At 40.5% G+C, this 22,905-nt stretch overlaps 1 protein-coding gene across 3 annotated transcripts in view; it reads left to right on the plus strand.

Annotated features, from left to right (window-relative positions):
- Positions 1-22,905, plus strand: part of LOC106087268 (dopamine receptor 2) — a 161,551-nt gene that overhangs the window by 107,045 nt on the left and 31,601 nt on the right. For all 3 annotated transcript variants that reach the window (XM_059362565.1, XM_059362566.1, XM_059362564.1), the window contains exons 3-4: positions 6,935-8,790; positions 18,406-18,487. In XM_059362565.1, the coding sequence (XP_059218548.1) occupies positions 7,130-8,790; positions 18,406-18,487 (1,743 nt within the window). In that variant the 5' untranslated portion in view covers positions 6,935-7,129. The remainder of the gene's footprint in view (positions 1-6,934; positions 8,791-18,405; positions 18,488-22,905) is intronic.

A 22,905-nucleotide genomic window follows, 5' to 3' on the forward strand; every position in this document is an offset into this window, starting at 1 on the left:
CTCTTTTTACTAACTGGGGATAATTTAAACTGAATGACAACCCCTTTCTATGGTGAAGAATATTCAAATAATTGGGTTAAGTTTAATGAAATGCTAAGAAATTACAAAGAAGAAAGCTCGACTCCACTTTGGAGAAGAAGAAACCGATAAAATAATCATAAATGTGACAGGCCTGTAACAGGCTTACATAAATGAAAGCGACAAAAGTTTGAGAAATATATATATTTTTTTTGGCGGCAATACTACTCCAAGTCCAGCAAATGCAGTGAAAACCTCTTATACTTGTATGTGTGTGTTCCTGAATAACTTGTACAAATTATAAAAAAAATATATGTTGTTAAGCACTTGCAACAGCCTTAACACAGTTTGCTATTAACCCACGCAGTATTATCCCCCCTTGGTTTCCTATGGTTTTTGTTGATGTCCTTTGCCTTCCACTTTGACTCCTCGTCAACAGTTCGCCTCTTTAGAAGGCTTAAAGATTACAGCATTCAGTGAAAACATATATCAGTGGAAAAGAATTTCCATTAAACACATGGACTGAATAACCTCTTCTGAGAAAATCGGAGCGATGAGCACAGACAAAGCGGTCACTACTGGATAAAAGATTATGCCATTAAAATGAAATTTTATATTCTGGGAATGAGTTTTGTTAAACGAATTTATTTCTTAAACGCTTGAGATAAGGGCAGGAACTTTAGATTGTTAAGCAAAAATAGTTAAACTTGTATTAAATTAAGTTGCATACACAATGCGTAAAGTCAACTCAAACCATCTCTCAAACAAATTCATTCAGCTCAAACCATCTCTCAAAGCCAACTCATGTGGCTTTTTTGGGCCTAGGACCCTAAATCTGAGGATCGGTCTATATGGCAGCAATTTCCAAATCTGGACCGATCTGAGCCAAATTGAAGGAGGATGTCGAAGGGTCTAACACATCTCACTGTCCCAAATTTCAGCAAAATCGGATAATAAATGTGGCATTTATGGGCCTAAGACCCTAAATCGGAGGATCGGTCCTTATGGCAGCTATATCCAAATTTGGACCGGTCTGAGCCAAATTGAAGAATGATGTCGAAGTCCCTAACACAACTCACTGTCCCTAATTTCGGCGACATCGAACAATAAATGCGCCTTTTAAGCGCCCAAAAACTTAAATCGTGAGATCGAGATTAAATTTCGTCGACATCAGATAATAAATGCGCCTTTTAAGGGCCCAAAGCTTTAAATCGTGAGGTCGGTCTATATGGCAGCCATATCCAAATCAGGACGGATCTAAGCCAAATTGAAGATGGATGTCAAAGGGCCTAACATGACTTATTGTTCTAAACTTCGACGATCTCGGATAATAAATGCGCCTTTTATGGGCCCAAAACCTTAAATCGAGAGATCGGCCTATATGGCAGCTATATCCAAATCTTGACCGGTCTAAGCCAAATTGAAGAATAATGTCGAAGGGCCCAACACAACTCACTGTCCAAAATTTCAGCAAAATCGGATAATAAATGCGCCTTTTATGGCCCCAAAACCTTAAATCGAGAGATCGGTCTATATGGCAGCTATATCCAAATCTGGACCGATCTGAGCCAAATTTAAGAAGGACGTCGAAGGGCCCAACACAACTCACTGTCCCAAATTTCAGAAAAATCCGATAATAAATGCGCCTTTTTTGGGCTCAAAACCTTAAATCGAGAGATCGGTCTATATGGCAGCTATATTCAAATCTGGACCGATCTGTGCCATATTGCAGAAGTATATGGAGGGACTTAACTCACTTTCCCAAATTTCGATGACATCGGACAATGAATGCAGCTTTAATGGGCATAAAACCTTAAATCGAGATATCAGTCTATATGACAGCTATATCCAATTCTGGACCGATTTGGTCCAAGTTGCAGAAAAATGTCGAAGAGCCTAAGACAACCCACAGTCCCAAATTTCAGTAAAATCGGATAATAAAATTGGCTTTTATGAGCCTAAGACCCTAAATCGGGGGATCGGTCTATATGGCAGCCATATCCAAATTTGAACCGATCTGACCCAAATTGAAGAAGGATGTCGAAGGGCCTAATATAACTCACTGTCCCAAATTTCAGCAAAATCGGATAATAAATGTGGCTTTTTTTTGGCCTAAGGCCCTAAATCGGTGGATCGGTCTATATCAATATATAGTCCGATATAGCCCGTCTTCGAACTTAACCTACTTGTGGACAAAAAAGAATATGTACAAAGTTTCGGCTCAATATCTCTATTTTTAAAGGCTGTAGCGTGATTTCAACAGACAGACGGACGGACATGGCTAGATCGTCTTAGATTTTTACGATATTAAATGGATATATTGCAAACCCCCTTCCTTTGGTGGTGGGTATGATAAACTTGCTTCTTCAAATTTTAATTTTTAATCTTTTCAATTTGAACATATTTTAATTTCGACGAGTTTGGCTGCATACTCCATATGGGGTAAGGTATCAAAAGGCCGGCATTGCCCTACTTTATTTTTAATTACCCAATTTCTTAATTTGGCCAATAGTATCGATAAACAAAATCGCAATCGATATTCAGCTAAAAAATAAAATATCGATAGTACCGATAGTACCATCGATGTTTCACAAGCTCTAATTATGGGTGGATAACCACCGCTGAAAATTTGCAAAATGCAAATTTTGCCCATGAACATTCCACTAAGGAACAGGGGTAAACTTCTCACATATCAATGAGTGCAGTCCGATTAAAGTTTTAAGCTCAATGATAAGGGGCCTCCTTTTTATAGCCGAGTCCGAACGGCGTGTCGCAGTGCGACACCTCTTTGGAGAGAAGTTCTACATGGTACCTCACAAATGTTGCCAGGTGAAAATTTATTTTCTGATATTCCCGCCAAGATTCGAAGCCAGACAAACAACGTCATCGACGGACATGCTAACCTCTGCGCTACGGTGGCCTTCTAAAGTTAAGTTTGTAAAGTTTTCCTTAAGCAAAAAAATATGACGCTTACATTTTCAAAACACCAAGTGTTGTGATGCTGTTAAAATTCAATTTCCATTTGATTTGTGTCTTTAACGATAATATTTTTGCAATTTCCTATTTCCCATTATCTATAATTGGTTATGGAATGGTGGTGATGTTCTAGTAAAGGCAACAGTTTTTCATAGCATTTCAAGGTGAACAATATTAAAAATAACTTTCTTTACGAATTGCATTTCCGTTTCCTTTTTCACCATCTGGGCTTTTCACGTTTAACCGAAAAGCGTAAACAAACTATGAACTTAACATCTAATCAAATTGAAAACTCCAGAAAATATGACGCATTTTGATGCTGGAAATTTTCTACGCTGTAGCATTAACGCAGGTGAAATGGAAAAGATAGTGCAGCGATAAATGGCTTTGATGTAAAACTAAGGTGACAGGTGAAGGAAACAAGCAACTTACTATTCTATGGAAAAATAATGTGGTTTAAATTGAATAATTGAAGATAAATTATAACAAGTAAAAATGTGCTATGTTCGACTGAACCGAATATTATATACCCTTCATCTTGAATCTTAATGTGTAAACTCCTTTGAACAGTTTCTCTATTAAGAAAGAAACAAACAAAAATGATGGTGAGAATTTCAGCGAAATCGGCCAATAGGTGTGGCTTTAATGGACTCAGGAATCTAAATCGCCAGACCGGTCTATATGACAGCAATATCTAAATGTGGGCTGATGTCACAGAAACTAGTGTAAAGAACTGTTTCAGGTTTGAGTGAAATCGGGCCGATTGGTCATTATGATAGCTACATCTAAATGCGGGCGATTTGGTCTATATCGATTCTTAATACAACTCAAATTACAAATTCCATTAAGGAACAAAGGCAAGCCTATGGCATATCAATAAGTGATGTCCGATTCAAGTTAAGGCCCAATGATAAGGGTTTTTCTTTTTATAGCCGACTACGAACGGAGTGCCCCAGTGCCTAACCTTTTTGGTAGAAGCTTCAACATGGCATTGTAACTCACAAATGTGGCAAGCATTAGGAGACGATGACCGCGCCTATGGCGTTCAGCGTCAGCGAAATTGAATAATAAATGCGCCTTTAATGGGCTTGATGGCGAGAAGCTTAAGCAACTCACTGTTTCAATTTTAAGCCAAATTGTGTAAGAAAAGCGGCTTTAAGGGCTTTGATAACCTAAGTCGGCAGATCGGGTTATATGGGAACTATGTATAAATATGGTGTAATCTGCACCATATTCGGATCGAATGTCGGCAGTGTTAAGATAACTCATTGCTTGAAATTTCCATCGGCACCGTGGCGCAGAGAATAGCTTGTCCGACAATGACCCTGAAAGTCTAGGTTCAAACCCTGAAGTGAACATTAGAAAAAATTTCAGATGTGGTTATCCTCTTACTAATGCTGGCTACATTTACGAGGTATTATGCTGTGTTAAAACTTCTCTACCAAGTTATGTCGCTATGCGGCACGCACTTCGGGCTCGACATAAGAAAGGAGGCCAATTATAAATGAGCTTAAACTTTTTTTTTTCTGTCAGCCAACACACAGGGGATGTCCCCTATGAACGCAGTGCATTGCGTTGGCGAGAGGAAATTTGGAATTGGAGGGGGGGAAAGGATGCAGTGTTGACATTTGTCTTAAATCTTTGGATGTCAAAGTGGGTGGGAAAAACATTAGCCGGAAGTCGATTCCACATACGAACGGTTGGGGCGAAATAAGAATTCTCTCTATAATGCATTGTGCGGTCCGCTGGACAATCAATTACTAACGGGTGTGAGTTCCTGCAATGTCTAGTATCCCTGACATACATCCTTACATCAGGAATAAGAAGACGAATATCCGACGAACACGCACCATGAAAGTACCGATAGATCAGCGCCAAACAACCCACATTGCGACAATGATGAAGGGAGGCAATAGAGTTGGATAACCCATTGTCCCCAATCAACGCCATCGCTCTCCTCTGTACAGGGTCTAGTAGCTCCAGGGATGATTTTTAAGCTCCAGCCCATACATGTGAGTTGTACTCCATTTTCGGTGGTGTAGATGTTAAGAAGATCAGACGGAGTGATGTAATTCTTACACCGTTTAAGAAAGCCTAAACACTTGAATGCTTCTTTCGACACTTCCAATACATGTTTAGCCCAACTGACATCACTTTGTATTTTCATGTCTAGAACATCAAGAGCTTCTGATTGTTCAACATCTACACCGTTGATAGACAAAGATGATAGTAATGGATCAGCGAATCGTTTGTGTGACAACAAACAACACTGAGTCTTCCGTGCATTAAAATCTACTCGATTCATTCGACCCCACTCAGAAATGGCCAGCAAATCCTGGCAGAGTGTATCGTCCATAACCCGTCTCTTGTCCTCAATCTCTCGAAGACTCGGCCTATGGTCGAATGACAGAGATTACTGTCATCCATCCGCAATTGATGTCTGACCCAATAGGTCGCTGATGAAAATTAGAAAGGAGAAAGAACAGAGCCCTGGAGTACACCTGCGGTCAATTTGTGCTCATAGGATGAGAACCCATCTATAACGACTCGAATAGTGCGATCTCTGAGAAAGCTCGAAATAAATCGAACGAAGCCATTACCGACACCAAATGCGACAAGCTTTGATAGTAGTGCACCGTGCCAGATCCTATCAAATGCCTTGGAGATATCCAGAGCGACAACCTTACTCTCACCAAACTGGTGGATTGAGTGACTCCAACGTTGCGACAGAAGTGCCATGAGGTCGCCCGTAGAGCAATTTCTGCGGAACCCATACTGTTGGTCGCTTAGAAGGCCATTAGACTCTAAATACCTCACAAGATGGTGATAAACCATGCTCTCTATGGACTTGGAGAGAGCGGAGCATATCGCAATTGGCCGATAATTCGCAGGGTTGTTTGCCTCACCCTTCTTGGGTATTGGCTGAACATTCGTAACCTTCCAACGCACCAGGAAGACTCACGCACGGTAGGCAAGGTTGAAAAGGTTGCGTTATGGATGAGCGAGCTTCGAAGAACACTTGCGTAAGACAAGTGTTGACATGCCATCCAACTCCACGAGTTCGAAAAAATATTTTGGGCATGACGCCAGATACATTTTCGATTGAGGGAAGTGGTTGATTGCTATCCGGCGGGGAAGAGTTCCCTTCAAATGTATCAGCCAACAGGTTAGCCTTATCAACCGGGTCAGTGAACGTTTGATCGTCCTTAACAAGAGTTGGAATTGATGAAGAACTACCCTTTACTCTTTTCTTTAATCGGACTGCACTCATGTTCTGTAATGAATTATTCATGGGAAGCTGAATAGTAGTTTGTAATTGCAGAGAAATCTGATAACAAATGCGGCTTTTATGTAGTAAGAACCCTTTATCAGAAGATGGGTCCATAGGCAGCTATAACCCAAATATAGTCCGATTTTTCCCATTCAAGAACGTAACCCTGGGTACTAAGAAAAGGGTCTGTACTAAATTTCAGCTTAATATCTGAATTTTTAAGGACTTTATAGTGATTAGAACTGACAGACTCACAGATTCGGACACACGAACATCGTAGTAGAATTTTAAGACTATCTAAAATATATATGTTTTTTTGGGTCGAAAACGGATATTTTGATTTGTTGCAAACGGAATGGCTAAATGATTGCCACGGTTGTCTGTATAAAAATTTTAAGTTTCGGTATATTTCGGCAAAATCCGGGGAAAATGCAACGTTTATGAACTCGTAGCAGCTATATCGAAAAATGTTTCTAGCCAGGCCAGCACGCCCTTTCGGACATAACTACTTCGATAAGTTACAAACAGATTGACAAAATGAATAAACCCCCATCCTTTGGTGGTGGGTAAAAAAATGAGTCAAAGTAAAATAAAAATTCAATATAAGACAATTAAACTAAAAGTTTGTGCTTTTAACACTAAAAACATTTTTGTATCTGTTTATTTCAGCATATATCACCGAAAATGTTTTCGCAAACACTTTATTCTAACAACTTGTGGAGCTTTGCCAGGCCCTATCTATGTCACAGCTGCCACTAAAGCGTTAGCTGAGATAACAGAAAAATCTAAGCAACATATTCATGTACCGGCCCAGCACAACGACCTCGAAGAGAAAAACATTTTTGGTCTTAACATAAATGACAAATGATAATGAATAATGCAATCGGCCACTTTGGAAACGTTACATCATCACACCTTGCCAGCGCCAGCACAGTTAACCGAACAATTCAATATTGGGAATATGCCGCCCTACTACAACCACTGGCCGCTTCCCTACCGAGAGCGTTTAGCAGCATGGAACAGCCGTCTGCTCAAGATCCGGAGTCACAACATCAAAACCTCTCACCGCAACAATACCCACAAGCCTCAGCAGCAGCTGCAGTACCGCACTCCCCCGCCATCGCAAGAAACGACAATCACACCAGCACAGCGCCAGTTACACCTCCGTCTCAGTTCTATTCGAGCTTCAACATCTCCGATGACCTGTTCTACTATTTCAATGGCTTCCTGGAGCGCGGTGATGCCATCTCGGGGCCCATATCAAGCACTGCGTCGTCGAACACTCCCCTCGATACCTTCACCACACCTGCGGATACTTTCAACAGCACCAGCATACCTCAAGATCCCGATCTGTCCGAGTTCCTCAGCTCCCTGCCCAATGACAGGGTCAGCCTGCTGTCGTTTCTGTTCCTCTTCTCGTTCGCCACCGTCTTTGGCAACTCGCTGGTCATCCTGGCCGTCATAAGAGAGCGATATCTGCACACGGCTACCAATTATTTCATCACCAGTCTGGCAGTGGCAGACTGTCTCGTGGGTTTGGTTGTGATGCCTTTCTCTGCCCTGTACGAGGTATTGGAGAATACTTGGTTCTTTGGGACAGATTGGTGTGATATCTGGAGATCACTGGATGTGCTCTTTAGTACGGCTTCCATACTCAACCTGTGCGTCATATCACTGGACCGTTATTGGGCCATCACAGATCCGTTTTCGTATCCCATGCGCATGACCGTAAAACGGGCGGCAGCTCTCATCTGCGCTGTGTGGGTGTGCTCGAGTGCCATAAGTTTTCCCGCAATCGTGTGGTGGCGGGCAGCCCGTGATGGTGAGATGCCTGCATACAAGTGCACCTTTACGGAGCACTTGGGCTACTTGGTGTTCTCCTCGACAATATCATTTTACCTGCCGCTCCTCGTGATGGTATTCACCTATTGCCGCATTTATCGAGCGGCAGTGATACAGACGCGTTCACTGAAGATCGGCACCAAACAGGTGCTCATGGCCTCCGGTGAACTGCAGCTAACGTTGCGTATCCATCGCGGCGGTACCACACGAGAACCTTCCACCAGCTCTCACCATCAGGCGCTGCACGGTTCACTGGGCGGCGGACCCAGCGGAGGTTCGCAACATCATCCGCACGCTCACCACCACCACCGTACCTCACACCATAATCATAGTAATGCGGGCACCACCACCTCAACGCCTGAAGAGCCGGATGATGAGCCGCTATCGGCATTGCACAACAACGGCCTGGCCCGCCACCGGCACATGGGTGGCAAGAACTTTTCGTGGTCCCGCAAACTGGCCAAATTTGCCAAGGAGAAAAAAGCTGCCAAAACCCTGGGCATAGTGATGGGCGTCTTCATAGTCTGCTGGCTGCCATTTTTCGTAGTAAATCTTTTGTCCGGCTTCTGCATGGAATGCATTGAGCATGAGGAAATTGTCTCTGCCGTGGTCACTTGGCTGGGCTGGATCAATTCGTGCATGAACCCTGTCATTTATGCCTGTTGGAGTAGAGACTTTAGGAGGTAAGTGGTAATCTATGGCATTCCTTTCCCTGTATAGATCCCTCCCTATGTAGGGATTTGCATATTTAAATAATTCATTGCTCAGAATATTTTATTGCCTTACTTCCATGACCTTCTGGTGGTGATTCATTGCCAAGGGTTTTTCTTACATTAAAATCATTCCTTATCTGTTATTCTTGGTTTGTCAAAACAAATGGATTTGTGTTATTTTGGATGGCGATTTTAAATGCGGTATGTATGTGCTACGCGTTATTGTCATCCTGCAGAACTCCCTGAAATGGTGAAATTTCCGGACAAATCTTAGGAGTAAGCAATAAATGAAGACAAAAATAAGTAAAAGCGTGCTAAGTTCGGCCGAGCCGAATCTTATATACCCTTCACCATGGATCGCATTTGTCGAGTTCTTTTCCCGGCATGTTTTCTTAGGCAAAAAATAAGGATAAAAGAAAATAAATGGTCTGTAATTGGAACAATATAAAGTAATGGTTCATTTCGGACCATAATTGAACCGAATAATGGAGATCATAGAAGAAGTCATTGTGTAAAATTTCAGTCAAATCTAGTAAGAATTGCGCACATTAGAGGCCGAAGAAGTAAAAAAGAAAGATCTGTTTTAGGGGAGCTGTATTAGGCTCTAACCCGATTCATGCCACATTCAAGACCCCAGATCGGTTTATATGGCAGCTATATCATGTTATGGACCAATTTGAACCATACGTGGCACAGTTGTTTAAAGTCATAACAAAACACCTCGTGCAAAATTTCAAGCCGTACAGATAAGAATTACGCCCGCTAGAGGCTCAAGGAGCCAAGACCCAAGATCGGTTCATATGGCAGCTATATCAGGTTATGAACCGATTTAAACCATACTTAGCACACTTGTTGGATATCATAACAAAAAAAGTCGTGCAAAATTTCAATCCAATCGGATGATAATTGCGCCCTCTAGAGGCTCAAGAAGTCAAGACCCAAGATCGGTTTATAGGGAGGCTATATCAGATTATGGACCGATATGAACTATTCTTAGCACAGTTGTTGGAAGTCATAACAAAATACCTCGTGCAAAATTTAATTCCAATCGGATAAGAATTGCGCCCTCTAGAGGCTCAAGAAGTCAAGACCCAAGATCGGTTTATAGGGAAGCTATATCAGATTATGGACCGATTTGAACCTAATATAGCACAGTTATTGAAAGTCATAACAAAACACGTAGTGCAAAATTTCATTTCAATCGGATAAGAATTGCGCCGCCTAGAGGCTCCAGAAGTCAAGACCTTAGATTGGTTTATATGGCAGCTATATCAGATTATGGACCGATTTGAACCTAATATAGCACAGTTATTGAAAGTCATAACAAAACACCTCGTGCAAAATTTCATTCCAATCGGGTAAGAATTGCGCCCTCTAGAGGCTCAAGAAATCAAGACTCAAGATCGGTTTATAGGGCAGCTATATCAAAACATGGACCGATATGGCCCATTTACAAACCCGATCGACGTACACTAATAAGAAGTATTTGTGCAAAATTTCAAGCGGCTAGCTTTACTCCTTCGAAAGTTAGCGTGCTTTCGACAGACAGACGGACGGACGGACGGACAGATGGACGGACATGGCTAGTTCGACTTAAAATCACGACGATCAAGAATATATAGACTTTATGGGGTCTTTGACGCATACTTCGAGGTATTATAAACAGAATGACGAAATTAGTAAACCCCCATCCTTTGGTGGAGGGTATAAAAATATGTCAGAGACATTAACCCTTAAAGACTGTAGATAACGATTCATTAAGAAAAACTAACATGGTATTATTTTATGGACGTCCGTCTATAATTTTTGCCTGATGGGTGGACATGTTCAACTTTTGGACGTTATCAGGTAGCCGCACGAAGTTTTGGACGACTCCTTTTTATTGATGTAGGTTGGTGGGAGTGCAAATCTGTCCATGACTCGAGATAACTCTCACTTGAGACTAGGGAAGAGCTATAACGGGATATACCTCCCATATTATCACTCAAAATTTGTCATTTGCGATTCTGTTGGAGGACATACGTATGGCGGGCACCAACTTAAAGCACTCTCAATTTTTATTTGAAACAGAAAATTCTGTTGAACTGCACATTGTACCAGAAAATCTGTGTTTCCTTATGCTGTTTAGTGTGATTCTGTCGATAATTTTTTTTTTTTTGTTATAATTTAAACTATCAAAAATTTACTCTTACACCTTCTTAACTACGGCAAAATTGGTTTTGGCGTGCGAGCTGTTGCGGGCATCTGTTTTCACTCGATTGCGGTTCACTCCTCGTTCTTTGAGGAGTGAAACAGCAAAAACACTTTGGCATTTGCATAATACCAAAATGTGTCGTCTAATGGCATGCTGTTGGACGGACTCTGGTTTTGTTGTTGCTGTTGTAGTAGTAGTAGTAGTAGTCAATGCCCCAACCGTGGTGGCATTCTCTGCGCTTCATAGAAAAAACACCATCTACTTCCCGGGCAATTGTGGTGGGATCCATTTCATTCAAATTATTCTACGCCATGCTCCCCTTCCACCAAAGGCTAAGGTGAAGCCGTGGCCTACGAAGTGTTGACCACATTTCCTTTCTCACGTATTCATGGGGATGTGAAATGTTTCTCTGCTGTGGTGGTACAAAGGGGAGCTAATTGTGGCATTATGATTATGGTTTTCAAATGAGAGTGCTTTTTCCACTAGGATGCCCTATAGGTGGGGATGCACAAATCCAGCCACGGGGCATTGTAAAATATGTTGAATTATTAAATTACTATGCTTCTCGCATATATTCAGCTTTATTTTTGCTTTGGATTATTAAATGTAATCTCGGTTTAATGGAAAAAATTTGCCCAGATTGTTCGTTGGTTGGTTGCTTGGCATTAATCTAGAGGATATGGCTTAAAGCCGATTTTTATGCAGATAATAATGTTATAATAAAGCGAAATGGTGAAAAGAACCTATCATTGAACATCATGCAAATAAGACCATTGTAGTTCCTATTTCAAGATAATGATGCTCATGTTTGCCCTTAAGTTCAGACTTGCGTTAATTACACAGCAAAAAATCTAATCACATTAATTTCATCGGAAACAACACCACTAGAGTGATCGATAAATCGGATATTTTGAATAACAGTTCTCAGCGAGATTAGGTTAGGTTTAAGTTTAAGTGGCAGTCTGCCATCAGACTCACTTAGACGTTTTCGTCCATTGTGATACCACAGGAACAGAAGAGGGAGATGCCTTCTAGTTCTTACCGTTGAACCAACCAGATCGCTTTAAAAAGCCCAATAACTTGCAAATGATTACATTCGCTAAATCAGACAAAGTTCTCAAAGGCCACACACACAGAAGGAGTTCTATAGTCTTTTCTTCTTCGATGTTCTTACAGCTTCTGCAAAAGTCGTTGCTGGCAACCTTCAGTCTGTCAGCATGTTTTCCGATTAGACAGTGGCCTGTCTTGACGGACACAATGACTGAGACGTCTGTTCTAGCCAATGACTGCAAAGCAGTAGACCTCTTCAAATCTAGATTAGGCCACATAGTTTTTGAATGCTCACAGCCCCCTCTTTGTGACCATTTACCATTCGTTGTCTTTCGGGCCTGGTCGTGAAACCTTAGCTTAAATGTCGCTAGAGGCATACCCACAGATTCCAATATCCATGGTATGTTAGGGTAGGTCCTTGTCTCGAAAGCTCGTTCGCTTTACAAAGCAGTAGACCTCTTCAAGTCTAGATTAGGCCACATAGTTTTTGAATGCTCACAGCCCCCTCTGTGTGACCATCTACCATCGGGCCTGGTCCTGAAACCTTAGCTTTCATGTCGCTAGAGGCATACCCACAGATTTCAGTATGCATAGAAAGTGTAGGGTAGTTCCTAATCTCGCAAGCTCGTCCGCTCTACAATTCCCTTGAATATTTCTGTGGCCCGGCACCCAGAACCGGCGAATTTTGAACAGTTCAGCCATCTCGTTGAGAGATCTGGGACAGTCGAGGGCGGTTTTTGTGTTTAGAAATACGTTCTCCAGGGATTTAATGGCTGTCTGAGAAGATATTTATGCCAATCATCGTAATGACATTATATCTTAGCCATTCCACCACTTCCTTAATTGCAAGGAGCTCTGCTTGATACACACTGCAGTGATCGGGTAACCTTTTCGATATGACCAGTTCTTGATCTTTAGAGTACACCCCAAAGTCCACCTGGTCGTTTAGTTTGGAACAATCCGTATAGAAGTCTATGTAACTTCTGTTACCAGCGATATCGTAGTTCCAATCGGTTCTATCAGGAATAGTGGTACAGTACTTTTTACAAAAAAGCGGATCAGGAAGGGTGTAATCTAAACTGCCTGGAACGTCGGATATTGTATCAAGGATAACACAGTGTCCGTAGCCGCCACATGACCAATGAGAAAGCTCACTTAACCTAACGGCAGTGGTCCTTGGAATTTGGGTAGCTACAATGTCCAGAAGCATAAGATGTTGCTTTGAATTCAGTGCATCAAATTGTGTCGTCCTCAGTGCGGCTGTGATGCATAAACAATCCATCCTTTGGATCCGGTTAAGTTTTGAGCAGTAGGTGGTTGAAACGCTGTCCACCAGACCACAACACCATATAGCATTATAGGTCTGACAACTGCAGTATATACCCAATGCATGACACGCGGTCTAAACACCCCAACTTTTGCCAATGGCTCTCTTACAGGGGTATAGGACAAGAGTTGAGTTTCTTGACCTTTCCCAGGTATTTTGCGCTTTCTGTATATGGAACATTCTCTCCACCCAAGGAGACAGGTTCCACTGTAGGCAAATTGTATCACGTGCTAAAAAGAACTACATCTGTCTTGCACGGATTTATACCCAGACCTCTCTCGGTATCCCAGTTTGCTGTTGCACATAGAGCTTCCTGAAGTATATCTCTTAGAGTGCTGGGAAATTTTCCCCTAACCGTAATTGCCACGTAATCAGCATACTCGACCACTTTTACGCCTTTATATTCCAGAGACAATATTATATTGTCAATGGCTATGTTCCGGGTTTTAAACCGCAGATTTTAAAAGAACCGATAGATGGTAAATTTTAACGAAAAACATGGGTAAAACCCTTGAAACCGATTTCGATATAAAGCTCATCTTTTATTTACTCCAAATTTTGGATACCAACCACCAAAGACATGCATATAATCCTATTTAAGACATGCCAAATAAACCATAGCTACATCCATATAGGGCGGATCTGTATTCAGTTAAAGCAGATGTCTTATACAAGTCAATTTTCCAAATGTAAGCGAAATCGGGCAAAAAATTCGCTGTTTATGGCATGAAGCCGCTAAACCGGGAGATCGGTCTAAATAGCACTTAAGTCTGATTTCGACCATAATTGGCAGGAATGGCAAGGGATCTAAGGCGCAGGCGTAGTGCAGAGGTAAGCATGTCTTCTTATGACGCTGAACGCCTGGGTGCAGTACTGTGGGAAGTTTGTCCCTATTCCTGAATGGAATATTCATAGGTAAATTTGCAAATTATCTAAACAACTTTCTGCCCTAAACTTAAGCGAAATCGCGTAACACGCCTGTAATGGTTTTAAGACCCTAAATCAGCAGATCAGTCTATATGGCACTTGGGGTAGTCGACCAGGTAATAAAAAGCGAGCGGCTGCTGCTTTAACGATGTCTTGGAATTTCCTCTCTACAACCAGCACTTTTGAGGGGGGAGTCAGCTCACTTAAGCGGCGATGGATGTACTCTCTGAACCAGACCCAAGCGGCCTTCGTCTAATTTATAAACCACCGGCGTTCAGAGGTTATTAAGTCGGTTGATCGGTCGATTTTAAGTGTTATGGGGAGGTGATCTGATGCCAAGATACGTCACTCAGGAGATCAGGGGATGCAAGGAAAATATCTGGCGAGCTGCTGAGCCTACTGGAAATCCTAGTGGGGACAAGCTCATTCACTGTGCAGAATGTGGAGCCTTAAATCTGCTCTGCCAAAGCTATGTCCCGCTGGTCGATACCTAGGGGAGAATGCTATGAAACGTGATGCTCATTAAAGTCCTCTAGAACCAGGCAACTACGGCCAGACAGTAGGCCACTATTGTCGGGCCTGTATACTTGGTCATTAACTGGTCCCCAACTACCAGCCGGCAGTATGTACACGTAGTATAGCACTATCTTGGCAGTACCGGACTTGACTGCTATCGCCATACATTCTATATAGAGGTCACCAGCATCAGATAGTAGGCCACTACTGTTGGGCCTGCAAACTTGGCCATTAACTGGTTCCCAACTACCAACCGGCGGTATGTAAACATAGTATAGTTCCATCTTGGCAGTACCGGACTTGACTGCTATCGCCATACATTCTATATAGCGGTCACCAGCATCAGGCGCATGCGAGATCTATACAGAATGTTGTATCACGAAGACCAATCCCCCATCTCCACTCCATATGCGATCCTAACGTAGCATCATGTATCCGTCACAATTGTGCAGGCTGCAGGTGTCTTCTGGATCGCTGCAAACAATATGTCATCCCGACTCATAACATCTAATATTTCGTAGATCCTGCCTCGGTCAGCATACGATTGCAAGAAAATTGCGGCAGGGGTGTTGCGACGTCTTCGACGCTTGCGACCCACTGCTGTTTATGTTCGCACAACACCTTGCAATATATTCAATGCGACTATACCCCAGAGAGACCAGAGCAAGATCGGAAATGCACCTACTCCATACAAGAGATATGCCGATAACGAACGATGGTGAAGAAGGAACAGAACCAGGGTATGGGGTTCTCTTCAATACCGAAACGGACCAGAAGCTTGCGGAGATCTCACTCCGGGATGTACCACTCCTATAACTAAAAACGGACGAACACTGAGGCGGCAGCCCCTGGGTTCCATTGGGTCAATCCGGTACACAAAAATCCGATTGCTATGGCATTGCAAGAAGATGTCGTTAGAAAAATATATATGGGACCTATATCTATGTCCATACTGATTTTTCTAAAATTGAAAGCGTTTTTCCCTGGGTCTAAAAAGTGACGCATTTGATGGTGGATGTATAACAATATACAACCTGTACCTTGATAGCTGATAGCATCCTACGGGAAATGACACAGGTCCTAAACCTGTCACGGGATAGGTCCTCTGATGATAGGGACCAGTCACGAGGTGACGAATTCCCACCATTCTAACACCGTAGGATAGGTCCTGGGACAGTTCGAAAACCATGAGTATACTTTGCAAGTATTTTTAAGGGAGGTAACATTAGCAAGCAAAAATATTTAACGGATAAGAAATTTTTAACAAACATTAAGCGACTTTTTAAAAAATTATCATAAAAGTTATGATAATTGAAATTTGTCATTCCCTGTAGGATATGTCCTGTGACAGGTAACTTATTCTTCAGTTTAGGACCGCTATATTTGGTGCAATTGTCTACCACCAATTTGGTACATTGTATTATAGATTTGTGCATTTGTTTGCAACGCTAAGAAGGAGAAGAGCTAGACCCATTGATATGTATACCGATCGACTCAGAATCACTCTCTGATTCGATTTAGCCATGTCCGTCTGTCCTTCTGTCCGTCTGTGAGTCCATGTATTCTTGTTATCAAAGTGCAGGTCGTATTTGTTGTCCGATTGTCACGAAATTTTACACATGTCACTTTCTTGGCCCAAGGACAAACGCTATTGATTTTGAAAAAATCGGCTCAGATTTAGATATAGCTCCCATATATATTGTTCATCCGATATGGACGTTTAAGGCTGTGGAAGCCACAATTTTTTACCGATCATTACAAAATTTGGCATGGGGTGTTTTATTTGACGTCTCTATATGTGTGCCAAATTCCATAAAAATCGGTTCGGATTTAGATATAGCTCCCATATATATGTTTCGCCCGATTTGCACTTAAATGGCCGAAGTAGCTACAATTTTCAACCGATCTGCACAAAATTTGCCACGGACTATTTTGTTATCGATCTTAAAATATATGGAAAATTTCATGAAAATCGGTTCAGATTTAGATATAGCTCCCATATATATATTTTTCATCCGATTTGGCCTTTTAAATCTGTAGAAGCCACAATTTTGGTCCGATCTTCGCCAAATTTGGCGTGGAGTCATTTTTGTATAGTCTCAATGAATGTGCAAAATTTCATAAAAATCAGTTCAGATTTAGATATAGCTCCCATATATACCTTTCATTCGATTTTGCATTTAAGGCTGTAGAAGCCACAATTTTGGTTCAATCTTTACAAAATTTTGCATTGGGTGCTTTATTTTATATCTTCATATGTGTGCAAAAGTTCATAAAAATCGGTTCAGATTAAGATTTAGCTCCCTTACATATCTTTCATCCGATACGGCCTTTTGAGGCTGTAGAAGCCACAACTTCGGTCCGATCTTTACAAAATTTTGCATGAGGTGCTTTATTTGACGTCTTCATATGTGTGCAAAATTTCATAAAAATTGGTTTAGATTTAGATATAGCTCCCATATATATCGTTCATCCGATATGGCCTTTTAAGGCTGTAGAATCCACAATTTTCGTCCGATTTTGTATGAGACGTTTAAATTAACTTTCCAATACGTGGGCAAAATTTCATTAAAATCGGTCCTAATTTACATATATCTCCAATGTGTATTTTTCATCCGATATGGACTTTTAAGGCAGTAAAATCCACAATTTTGGTCACATCTCTACAATATAGGGCGTGAGATGTTCTATTTCATGTCCCAGTATGTGTCATTAAAATTGGCACAGGTTTCGATATAACTCCCAAATAATCTTTTATCCGATATGGCCTTTTAAAGATGTGTAAATCCAAATCTTTTGTCCCATGGTAGGAAAATCTTACTTACTTTTTCAATTGGTATCCAAATTGAAGTCTGACTAGTTTTTACAATAATTGTCCTACCTGTGAAACTTTACCTGATTGCTTTGGGGAGATTCAAACTTCAAATGAATGCCGCTCTGCTCAATGATTTCTCATTGTTGTAATTAATTTTAAAATGAAAAGTCTATATATATAAAAAATCTCTGGCGCTGACACTGGCAATCTCATGCAGCATAAACGAAAAAAAATTGCCTCCCTCTAAGAATTTCACACACATATACACCCACCACTTTTCCCTCACAACCACTTTACTATATGACCACTCAAAGGTCATTGCATTCAATCTGTTAATCACCACAAGGCATTGCTATACAGGCTGCAGGATAAACACTTATTTTTGCCTATATCCTGGATTTTCCAAGAACTCACATTTTGTTGTTTTTTTTTTTCTTTTGTTATTACCCAAGGGTCTAATGCCACAAAATTCCCTGCTGGAGATGAAATATTTACAAAATATCCTGCAGGATAAGGATTACTGTTTCTACAGGAATTAAGAGTCAGTAGTGAGAGAGGGAGGGGGGAAATTGTGCTTATTTCTTGTGTGTATTCTCAATAATTGCTTCTGCTGTTTGTTCTGACACTAACTAAAGCCCAGCAACACAATTTTGCCATCTCCACCATCCCTTTGTTCCCGTCTTCCTGTTCAACAAAGTGATTTCTAATCTTCCTTTCGCGTCATACTAACTTCCTCACATCATTTTCTCATTGCAGAGCCTTTGTGCGCATTTTGTGCGTTTGCTGTCCGCGAAAGATACGACGGAAATACCAGCCAACAATGCGTTCCAAGTCACAGGTGAGTTTGTTTGCATTACTAAGAGCTTTTGTTGTTGCTGTCGCCTTCAGTTGCCATTGCTGCTGACGCTGGCTGTTCTGGCTGCCACTAATGCCGCCATTGCTATTTCATGTTTTGTGTCCGCCTTAAATGTTATCCTTCGGAGATGATCTGTTTGCTGTTTATATTCGTCTTTGTTTTTTGTTTTCTTCTTATGTCTGACTGTCTGTCTTTCTTCACCTTGGCCTTAATTCTAGAGTTTTTTGCTATGAGACTCTATGGTTTTACTGTAAATGAATGTGTGTGTATGTGCCTAAGGTGCGATTTGTGAGAAAAATTTACTTAACTTCCTTTAGTCCATATTTTTATACCCTCCACCATAGGATGGGGGTATACTAATTTAGTCATTCTGTTTGTAACTACTCGAAATATTTGTCTGAGAACCGTCCGTCCGTCTGTCTGTTGAAAGCACGCTAACTTTCGATGGAGTAAAGCAAGCCGCTTGAAATTTTGCACAAGTACTTCTTATTAGTGTAGGTCGGTTGAGATTGTAAATGGGCCATATCGGTCCATGTTTTCATATAGCTGCCCTATAAACCGATCTTGGGTCTTGACTTCTTGAGAGAGTGCAATTCTTATCCGATTGGAATTAAATTTTGCACGACGTGTTTCGCTATGACTTTCAACCACTGTGCCAAATAAGGTTAAAATCGATTCATAACCTGATATAGCTGCCATATAAACCGATCTGGGATCTTGAATTCTTGAGTTTTAATTTAATTGTGGCCCAATCTGGACCAAATCTTGATATCGCTCTTATAGAAGAGCAAATCTTTTTTTTTCCTTTTTTTGCCTAAGAAGAGATGCCAGGAAAAGAACTCCACAAATGCGATCTATTGTGGAGGGTATATAAGATTCGGCCTGGCCGAATTTAGCACGCTTTTACTTGTTTCTAATATGGTGTTTTAATTAATACATTTTCTTTTCTACATAATTTATTGACTTAATTACTCTCTGTAGTTTAGGTGTAACGCCTTAAAGATCTCAAAACCAAATCCCTTAAAAAATATAATTAAATGTTGTATTTTGGAAAATTTGTTTTAAAATTTTTTCAAAATTGACATTCGACTGTTGAGAAAATTTTAATTCAATTTTAACCGTCTAAAAAGTTTTTCTTTCAAATTTTGACTGTAAAGAAAATTTAATTCAAACATTGACCCGAGAAAATTTCATCAATTTTATCTTACAACAAATCTCATTGAAATTTGACTCTTAAACCCCGTTTACAATGCTCTTTAAATCCGGATTTAAAGGTTCGATCATCTGTTTTCACTTTATAAAATCAACTGATGAGATTCTTAAATCCGGATTTAATGAGCATTGTAAACGGCGTTTAAGAGTCAAATTCAATGAGATTTTACAACAAATCTCATGGAAATTTGAATCTTAAACCCCGTTTACAATGCTCAATAAATAAATAATAAATAAATTTTATGAAATCTTCAGTGTGTAAACGGAATTAAAAAAAATAACTTGCAATTTTGACTTATAGAACATTTGATTAAAATGTTGTGGAAAGACAAAAATGCATTAAAATTCTGTTTTTTGCGAAAATGTCAATGAAATTATCAATAAAGAGAAATTTAAATGACACTTTTTACTGTATAGAAAATTTTATGGAATTATTAACTGCAAAAAATTTCTTTAAAATCTTACCTCTGCAGAAAATGTAATTGAAATTGATCCATTCCACAAATCTTGTTGATGAAGGTTTCGGTCGATCAGAAATAGAGATCGAGTAGTCAGTGCAGTGCTTTAACAACCACACACATTTGCCTAAACTTTTATACCGAAGGATGGGGGTATATTCATTTTGTCATTCCGTTTGCAACACATCGAAATATCCATTTCCGACCCAATAAAGTATATATATTCTTGATCAGCGTAAAAATCTAAGACGATCTAGACATGTCCGTCCGTCTGTGTCTTGAAATCACGCTACAGTTTTTAAAAATAGAGATATTGAGCTGAAATTTTGCACAGATTCCTTTTTTGTCCATAAGCAAGTTAAGTTCGAAGATGGGCTATATCGGAGTATATCTTGATATAGCCTCCATATAGACCGATCAGCCGATTTAGGGTCTTAGGCCTATAAAAGCCACATTTATTATCCGAATTTGCTGAAATTTGGGACAGTGAGTTGCGTTAGGTCCTTCGACATCCTTCGTTAATTTGGCCCAGATCGGTTCAGATTTGGATATAGCTGTCATATATACCGATCCTCTGATTTAGGGTCTTAGGCCCACAAAAGTCACATTTATTATCCAATTTTGATGAAATTCGGGACAGTAAATTGCGTTAGGCCCATCGACATCCTTCGTCAATTTGGCCCAGGTCGGTCCAGATTTGGATATAGCTGCCATATAGACCGATCAGCAGATTTAGGGTCTTAGGCCCATAAAAGCCAAATTTATTATACGATTTTGCTGAACTTTGGGACAGTGAGTTGTCTTAGGCCCTTCGACATCTTTCTTCAATTTGGCCCAGATCGGTTCAGATTTGGATATAGCTGCCATATTGACCGATTTCTTGATTTATGGTTTTGGGCCCATAAAATGCTCATTTATTGTCCGATGTTGCCGAAATTTGGGACAGTGAGTTTAGTTAAGCCCCGTGAGATACTTCTGCAATATCGCACAGATTTAGATATACCTGCCATATAGACCGATATCTAGGTTTTAGGTTTTGGGGCCATAACGCATTTATTGTCCGATGTCGCTGAAATTTGAGACAGTGAGTTGAGTTAGACTCTTCGACGTCCTTCTTCAATTTTGCCCAGATCGGTCCAAATTTGAATATAGCTGCCATATAGACCGATCGATTTAAAGTTGTGGGCCCATAAAAGAGCGCATTTTTGTCCGATTTCGCCGAAATTTGGGGCAGTGCTTTGTGTTAGGCTCTTCAACATGCCATGTAGACCGATATCTCGATTTAAAGGGCGCATTTATAATCCGATTTCACTGAAATTTGATTCAGGGACTTATTTTAGGCTTTTCGACATCCGAGTCGTATATGGTTCAGATCGGTTTATTTTTAGATATAGCTTATGTACTTATTAGTATTTGGTCCAAATCGGAACATATTTTGATATAACTGATATGGGCCATAAGGTATGAAATTTTCACCGAATTATGATGAAAGGTGGTTCATATATATACCCGAGGTGGTGGGTATCCAAAGTTCGGCCCGGCCGAACTTAACGCCTTTTTACTTGTTGCTATTCCTTTATTTCTCATAGTTTCCCGGGGGCGGGTTACTGGCCCAACGCCCCAACCGCATGGGTTTTGTGGGATTGCCCATATGTCCCTCGTTGGGCGAGCCGCTTTTTGCAGCTACTCCGTATAAAAACGGAGCTTTCCTCCATCCGCAACCTGTGGACGCGCCCGGTAGCTTTCAGCTAAACTTCCCGTGATAACGATGGACACCACACAAGTCGGAGCTCAAAGTTCCAGCCTGTATGGTGCTCATTATTATCCCGTATCGGCCGGGCACTGAAATTATCACTAAAGAGAAATTTAATGACAGTTTTGACTGTATAGAAAATTTCATGAAAAATAAAAAATCTTTAAAATCTGCGGAAAATGTCAATGAAATTGATCCATTTCAGAAATCATGTTTTGGTAGATCAGAAATAGCGATCTTTAGTCTTGATAGATCAAAAATAGCGATCCGAATAGTCAGTGAAGTGCTTTAACAACCACGCACATTTGCCAAACTTTTTTAAAAGTTGTTTGCTATGCAATTCATTGAATAGAAGCAATCAAGATAATGGTATAAAGCCGGACAAAGATCCTGCCTTTAAAAATATGTCATTGCAATTTTACCTTGGAGAATTTCTTTTTAATTTTTTTTTTTTTTTTTTCTTTAGAGAAAATGTCAGTCAAGTTTGCATTTTGAGAAAATTTTATTAAAAATTTCCTTTTAGAGCAAATGTCGTTGAAAACTTTAGCGAAAATTGTTTTTACAGAATTTTTATAAAAAACATCTCTTGGGTGTGGATATTAAATGTTGGACCCGTCTCAACTAAATGCCGCTTCTACTAATTTTTCGACAAAACTAAAACTCATCATGTGTCTGGTTCTGGGTGTGAGTGTGCGTGCGTGTGTGTATATGTCTGCCAAAGCGAGCTGAAATGAAACTCAAGCTTTTTCACCAAACTAATTTAATTTCCGTTTCCTTTACCTTTTTTGCACTCTTCACCATTCCCCCTCTTTGTTTATCCATGGATGACTGTTTGGTCCTGGGATGAGTGTTTCAGGGTTAAGCTGTGTTTTGACATTTTGCCTTGGATTTAATTAAATTTACATTTGCTTTACCTGATTAATGCCTTCTCTTCTATGGGCAGGAGGATAATGCTTCTTAATTTATATTTTGTGTTT

This window comes from Stomoxys calcitrans, chromosome 2 (assembly GCF_963082655.1).
Source record: "Stomoxys calcitrans chromosome 2, idStoCalc2.1, whole genome shotgun sequence".
In the NCBI taxonomy this organism is placed as follows: domain Eukaryota; kingdom Metazoa; phylum Arthropoda; class Insecta; order Diptera; family Muscidae; genus Stomoxys; species Stomoxys calcitrans.